Source organism: Magnolia sinica, chromosome 7 (assembly GCF_029962835.1).
Source record: "Magnolia sinica isolate HGM2019 chromosome 7, MsV1, whole genome shotgun sequence".
NCBI classification, from domain to species: domain Eukaryota; kingdom Viridiplantae; phylum Streptophyta; class Magnoliopsida; order Magnoliales; family Magnoliaceae; genus Magnolia; species Magnolia sinica.
The window spans coordinates 94,833,273-94,841,424 of record NC_080579.1 but is presented as its reverse complement, the minus strand read 5'-3'; the positions used below and the strand labels follow the sequence as shown (position 1 = coordinate 94,841,424).

At 41.6% G+C, this 8,152-nt stretch overlaps 1 protein-coding gene across 1 annotated transcript; it reads left to right on the top strand.

The window, feature by feature from the left end:
• Positions 1-263: 263 nt before the first annotated feature.
• LOC131252184 (probable flavin-containing monooxygenase 1) lies at positions 264-7,269 on the top strand. The gene is made up of 5 exons (XM_058253050.1): positions 264-766; positions 2,080-2,320; positions 4,893-5,071; positions 5,574-5,923; positions 6,683-7,269. The coding sequence occupies exons 1-5, from the start codon at positions 311-313 to the stop codon at positions 7,023-7,025; spliced, it is 1,569 nt and encodes a 522-aa protein (XP_058109033.1). The 5' UTR covers positions 264-310; the 3' UTR covers positions 7,026-7,269.
• Positions 7,270-8,152: the final 883 nt, after the last annotated feature.

Below are 8,152 nucleotides of genomic sequence, written 5' to 3'. Positions count from 1 at the left end.
ACAAAAAAAAATGGACCCCTATCAGAATCAACAACGCGACTGCACCATTCAAAGCCTCCGGTCGCGTACGGTATAATTTCCTGGAACCTAACATGGCACGAGATTTGGCCAACGACCCATGTAAAGAAGAAAAGGGTTTCTCCAGTTGTTTCTCACGTGCATGTCACGTGACACATGCACCCATCTCCTCCCCTTCCCCAACCCCCTCTATAAAAGGAGACCTCGAAGCTCCCTTGCAACACCCACAAAAACACCATATCCCATATAAGTTCCCATTGCATACCATACCATCCCATCCCATACACCATTCATGGCTACCATGCAAAACCGACGGTTGGGTTCGAGGGTAGCGATCATCGGAGCCGGTATAAGTGGCATCGCAGCTGCAAAACAGCTGGCGGTCCACAAGCCGGTGGTGTTCGAAGCATCGGACTCGATTGGTGGTGTCTGGAAGCACTGTTCTTATGAATCAACGAAGCTCCAGACCCCACGTCGGGATTATGAGTTCTCTGACTACCCATGGCCCGACCGTGATAATTCCACCTTCCCTACGTATATTGAGATCTTGGAATACTTGCATGGTTATGCGACTCAGTTCGACCTGCTGAAGTATGTCCAGTTCAATTCTAAGGTCGTGGAGGTCCGTTTTGTTGGTGAACCGGAGAGCACCGGTTCTGACGGCAGGTGGGGATTGCATGGCCGTCCGTTGGCTGGTCAGCCCGTTTGGGAGGTGGCTGTGAAGACTAACGGATCAGATACCATACAGGTCATCATCTCATCAAGACCTGTCTCCACCTTCTTTTCTTTTTAATTCACCCAAACCTTCGTCCTTTAGTCAGGTTGAGCCAGGTCCGAGTAAGCCCAAGTCTAGCCTGCCTAAACCTGACCCATGACCCATTTCCATGTGGCCCGAACCGATTTACATGTGACCTGACCCATTTCCATGTGGACCAAACTGACCTACTTAAAATCCATCGAGCCTGACTGGACTCACTTGAACCATTTCCATCTGGCCTGAACTGGCTGACTTAACAATATTCATTAAACCCGACCCAAGTCACCAGACCCATTCAAGATTGACCCAATCGGTACGGGTGGGTCGGGTCGGATGTGGTCATCTATACTATTTGTTTCGGGTTTTGGTTCGGGTTGGGTCTTTGGTCAAACCCATTGGTAGTTTATATGGGTGGGATGACCCAGTAAACTCGGGTATATATATTAATGGGTCACATTTCTATTATGAGTTCGAACCGCTACGCATTTAGCTGGGCCAGTAACCACCTAGAAAGCGGGTCGGAGCAGTTGACCCGCTGGTTGACCCGATCGATCGATTGCCAACTCTATATTTGCAGAGCTTTGCAACTCCACCTGTGGAGATGACCCGAGCCATGCATCACGTGGGGTTTTCCTTGAAGACAGCCACCTTCAGAAAACAGTCAGTCCTTTCAACTCATCATATGGGCCATACATGTGCTGAAACAACGGGCGGCTTAAAAGATTGCTTACGGTCCATGATCAATGTGAACATTTGGCCAACTTGATGTGTTGACTGACCTAGTTTTTAATTGGGTGGATCCACTTATTCCAGCTATATATATATATATATATATATATATATATATATATATATATATATATATATATGTAGTTGTGGGCTTATCAAAATACCTGTGGCAATTGACAATACTACCCTTGCTATTCTGTAATCGAGTTGGAGGGAAGGGTGCATCTGGGCTATTTAGTCTGGTCAATTTTTCAACGAGAAGGGAGACTTTGGTCATTTGGTCTCCCTTCCTTCCTGTTGAGAAGTTAAATAAATCCCACCCTTTTGTCTTACCACCATTCAAGTCATGGGGGTATTTTGGTAATTTTTAAGTTCTAGTTGTTTTTTTGACAGATTTCCCTTCATTTTTGGAAATAGAGTGGTGCAACTTTCTACTATTTTACAACCAAAAGTAGTAGAAGGGTGTACCTATAAAAAAAATTGTGGATGCATATATCTATTCCATTCAATTTATCAGATTTTAATTATATTTTTTATAATTATTCACTAAACTATTTGAATTATTTTCTTTTTAGTGGTATGCATTTGAGTTTGTGGTGGTATGTATCGGAAAGTATGGCGACGAACCAAGAATGCCGAATTTTCCACACAACAAGGGGCCTGAAACGTTCCGCGGCAAGGTCATGCATTCGTTGGATTATTGTAAGCTTGACAAGAAAGAGAGTACTGAGCTAATGAAAGGAAAGAAAGTCGTGGTTATCGGTTATAAAAAGTCGGCCATCGATCTTGCCCTCGAATGTGCTGAGGCAAATCAAGGTATATGAATATATAGATAAGTATATATATGCGTTTGCACACTACATGAAATTGAATAGGTGGGCCTGTTTGGGTGCTACTAAAAAATGAGTTCAAATTCAATCTGCCTATTAAAAGCAACATGACATGGCCACCAATCCCAAAATGATTAAACATGGTTTTAAAGTGGCACCCAAACAAGCAATAAAGAAACTTTGAAATTTTTCATGTTGGATTTTTATGGTAATGGCAAATTAATTAGATAACTTCGGACGACCTAATTTGAGGGTTTTAAACAAGTAAGAGATTTTTCTTGTGTTTTGCATGATAATTCCATATATATATATATATATATATGTATGGAAGTACATGCGTGTGGGGTTCATGTATACTGTCTCCAATGCATGCCTTGACTTTCTAGCTCCATGCAGATCACACTCAAGAAAAAGGACAATATCACGTAAAAAAGTTTTGCGACAGGTTTGCTAATTACACACGTGGGTGGGAGTCCTGTCCACATTCACACAAGCACATGAACCAATATAGAACACGTGTGTTAGATCCGAGCTCTCAGTTAGGTGGCATAAACTGTTTAGATCTTCTGGCCTAAAAATCAGGCCATTTCACACCTGAGGTGGGACAAACGGACGACTAGTGGAAGTTCCTGATTTTTTAAGGAGAAGATCTAAGCGCTGTTCGGACATAATGGATAGTTCGGATCTCCAACGTCTGTTAACATTAGCAGGTGTGCCTACGTCTGGAGGTAGGGCTCGACACGTGTGGGGAATTAGCAAACCTCGCAATATGTAGTGAAACGGTCTATCAAAGGTCCAGATCAACGTGTTTACCTGCCAAGTGTACGGTAAGAGATGGAGCTGTACGATATGATGATAGGGCCACCTCCATCGTAATTTAGAGCTGAAAAAGATCAGATTGTCTTCGCATGTATGACTTGCTCTTTTGAATAGTTGGTCAGACAAAGACAATCAATGCTTTTGGTCAAAGATCAAAACAACCTATGGCCGCGAGTATTCTGACTATTTGACTCTGCTTCAACCGGTTTGCTAATCCCACGCGCGTGAGTCGTACAAATGTGCACGCGTGAACACGTGCAGCTATTAGACGCATGTGAAAGATCTGATCTTTCCTCAAAACACAATTTCAATTTTCATGCAGTCCACACTATAGAAAGTAAATCAACGGTTGAAAATTTTATATCCATGCATTTGTTTTGGTATGATGTGGTCCATATTAGGAGTGAAATGGCTTGACCTTTTTTGCCAGTGTATCTCAACTGATGGAAAGGTCAGATCTCACACACATATCACGTCGTGACACGTGTGCCTGCGTTTGGATATGAAACGGCTTCCACACGCGTGGAATTAGCATGCCTATTTCTTCACTACCAGTGTAGACTCCAAAGTTCCCTCGAGGGAGAATGATAGGATACTCGACTCTCCGGAAAGTGTAAGCGATTTTCCAAAAAGAAGACAAGTGGGCCCATTGATTGGTGATCTAAACCATTGAAATGTTGAATACGCTGATGGATTGATTATATCAGAAAGATTTCTGGAATGGAATTTCCTACTTAGAAACCTTGACATTTTATTTAAATGGATGTGGACCCTTGTTAATTTTTCTTCTTAACAGTCCATCCATAGGCCAAGTCAAATGGTTCGTATTTTCTTTAAGGGAATACTCCATCAGCAGTGTTAAGAAAGAGCTCAATGGCATGGATTAACGAACCAAGGGCCCTACTTATCAGAATTCAGAGCCGATCTTCATTTTGCAAAAAGACACGAGTAGCGTGCCCTATCATTCCTATGCCTCCCACGTTTTCAAATTCCACCAACGTAAGAGACTGACACGTTTTCAATTGAAAAAAGTAAAAACGACAAAAAACAAGGAGGGGGGGGGGGAGTGGGAAATGGCAAAGATGGTCCAAGTAAAATGTCTCATCAGGTGGACAAAACGATAGACCAAAACTTGGTGTATACACTCCAATCCAATTGGGTATGTGCACATCATTTGGACCGTCCAATCGAGGGGCCCATATTCCTAATTCAACCAAAAACCACACCAGTCTGATTTCGAAAAGGTTGCTCTAACCGTATGGTAGTATTACTTTCATTCAGTCAACAAAAATACAAAGTCAACCTACAAGGAGTGGGATTTTGGGGCCAGGGCCCATTCATCGGCCGGCCTGGATCAAGTCACATGTCTACAGATCAGATGCTAGAGATGGCTGATACACCAATCATGGTTCTTACTAAATTATGGGATCATTTAAGATAAATAAGGCCTGGTAACAAAAAGATAAAAGTCAACCAATTAGATATTTGAGATAATCCCAAATGTGCAATTTGGGGCCATGGCCCATTCATTTAACGGTCTGGATCAAGCCACACGTTCACATATCAGATGCTAGAGATGGTTTATGCACCAAATCGATGTGTATAAGAAAAATAAATGGTATCTTTCTAGCTAATTTTTCTTTTATTAAGGAGATGAGACTTCATCAAAGTCATAAGAAATTTCATATATTTTTGTATTGACTTGTTTTTTGGATGGTGTTGATTTTCATCTATTAAAGGAGAAGGTGGACAGCCTTGCACCATTGTGGTCAGGACCTTACATTGGGTAGTGCCCTCCTATTCCATATGGGGGCTGCCCTTTTTCTTATTCTATTCAACGAGATCTTCTCAATTCCTCCATCAAAGGCCCAATCAAAGCTTCCTCAGAGATCTCTTCTGCCACCTTTCATCTCCCATGGTAAAATCAACTTCCCTTTCCTCCATTTGTTTTCATGTCCAGTAGGAAACTTTCATTGATGAAGATGGTTTGAATAGGACACTATCTTATAATCTAGTTTATGGGTGTTTACGTCCTATTGAAATATAGTGTCCCGCATGCATGGCTGATAAATGCATACATATGATAGGGCATACGTAAAACCTAACTCATCATATGATCTGAACCGTCCAACTCTTCTATGATTAATTGTGAGTGACTGGTGCAGTTTTACATTTACCAGAAAATGATAGGATGGGTGGGATTTGTTGGGGGACTGTGGGCATCGAGCAGCCTTCAATGACATCGAAGTCTGCTCAATGGCATTGAGCTTGTCATCCACAGATTTATTGATTTACATATTTAAGATATCAGTCAATAGAGTCCGAAAATATTCCTTCAGATAGATACTACCAAACCGGCTTTCCAGTCTCGCTAGCCTACTACAAACTTTTAACGGTGGTTTTGCGGTTTGTTCTCACAGAGAAGAGCGGTTTCCCGGTTCATCGAGTCATACCTGGCGTGGAAACTTCCACTGAAGAAATATGGATTGCTACCAGATCACCCATTCGAGGAGGACTACGCATCCTGCCAAATGGCAATCTTGCCAGAAAACTTCTTCCCGGAGGCCGATAAGGGGCGGATATTGTTCAAGAGAGCATCCAAATGGTGGTTTTGGGAAGGTGGTATTGAGTTTGAAGATAACACAAAGCTGGAAGCTGATGTGGTGTTTCTTGCAACTGGTTTTGATGGGAAAAGGAAGCTGAAATCCATACTACCTGAGCCCTTTGGTGACTTGATAGAAAATTCTTCTGGTGTAATGCCTTTGTACAGGTATGCCACAGCCAAAATTTGTATGATTGGTATTTGACTACTCTAGGAGGTGATCGATGTCATCCGATCGTCCGTTTTGATGTCCAGTTGGATCCATATGGAGAGTTGTGATCCCACCTGTTGCTCTAATAAGTGATCCAAACTGTTCAAACCTGGTGCACTGATAGACGTGATACATGTGACCCACCTTAAGAACAATGCTAATAGCTCGGTAAAAGGGTCATGTTTTCCAAAAGCATCATATGGATTGGATGATCCTGACCATTGTTGTCTCCACAATAAATGTGGATAATTTTTAATGAAAACTACTAAAGGTCAATTATTTCTTTTATTGGTGAAGGGATTAAGACATCTATTTATATGAAAGATGATCAGAGAAGCTTATCCATCACACATATCTTGTCTTGGTTTCCACATCATAAGTTTCTATATCCGGCTTAATAATCGGATATATGAACCACGGTTCAAACGACCCGCTCCAAACCTATTTACAATGATCACAACCGTAATAGGCCTACTAAATTGCTCAATTTAAATAATGTAATGGTCATAACTATATCGATGATCATGTGTAGCCCACCAGATAAAAGTCTTACAAAGATTATTATGATTTTCGGGACTATGTCCCCTTAATGATCATGTAATAGAAGATGGATGGTTCTGATCACCCAACAATCTCTACATCATGCAAAAGTACAGGTCTACATTGGACTGTATGATTCTCTCTTTTAAGGTTTTTTTTTTTTTTTTGGGGTGCAGGGGCACGATCCATCCGTTGATCCCACACATGGCCTTTGTTGGCTACTTGGAGAGTGTATCGAACCTACAAACGGCTGAGCTACGGTGCATATGGCTGGGCCGCTTACTCGACGAACAGTTCATGCTACCCAATGTGGAGAAGATGATTAGTCAAACAAATGAAGAAGTGGAGGTGATGAAGAGGACCACAAGATTCTACAAGCGGCAATGCATTTCTACGTATAGCATCAACCACAGCGATGAGATTTGTGAAGAGATGGGATGGACCTCTTGGAGGAAGGAGAGCTGGTTCTCCGAGGTCTTCAGTGCTTACACTAGCCAAGATTACAAAGAAGAGAAATGATCTTATAAACATTTGGGCGACATCTGATCCGTTCATCAAGTGAGCCCTGCCATATTCCTTACCTGGTTCGAAACTCTGGCGTGGTGAATCATTAAGCGGGCTGCGCATTATTAAAATAATGGATAGTTTGAAGAAGAAATTGCAAATCACCCACATTCAAATGGCTTGATTTTCGGGACCAAAATCTACGTGGTGGGCCACACCTGGTGAACGGATCAGACGTTCCACACGTGTGGTTGAATTATATTTATAATTTTCTAAAGAAAATAATGAGAAAGGAAAGGAAGCAAATTGACAGACTGGGATTATTGAAGAAACACAGGTAGGATGATTAAATGATGTTATTTTGCGTAGTCTAATACAATGTCAGTTGAATTATTAAAAGAAAATAAAATACATGTCATTCACTTTGATGTGTGGTCCACCTTATATTTATGTATTTTTATATAACGATGAGAATGATCACATGAGGTCAAACCTACCGTTACCGTGAGTTCGAGCTGTGTGAGCCCACCATGATGTGTGATTGACATCCAACCCGTACATTGCATAGATCCCCATGTTAGCCCAAGATCTGAAAATTGGCCTGAACCATTACTCAGTTGGGACAACACCATATGAAACAATGGGAGACATTGGAGAGGGGGGCGCCCACCATAGAAACATCCACATGGAATGTGGGGTCCGCTGGGTTATTTATATGCCATCCAAACCGTTCATCATGTGAGACCAACTAGGATGAAGGATCTAACCAAACCTCACGCCATTCTTAAACTTAGGTTGGCCACACCATCTGAGTACATAGGTTTGAGTCATGATTGTATATTTCTCCCTATGGTGTGTCCCACCAAAGTTTTTTAATCCAGATGAACACGACGTGAACCACATTCACGGTTTGGATTCGACATAAAAATCAAGGTGGGCCCACACAGATTAAATCTATGGTATTTACCAACTTCCATATCAAATATATTTGTTCACTTCCAACAATTTCGTTCGTATCAATTGTGTATAATTTCCGCTCCATACAAAAAGTGTGAAACATCATTTAAGTTAGCTGGGATGAAAACTGGAATGATCCATTCATCATCTGAGCTACATCATTGAAATTAATGGACAGTCGATAG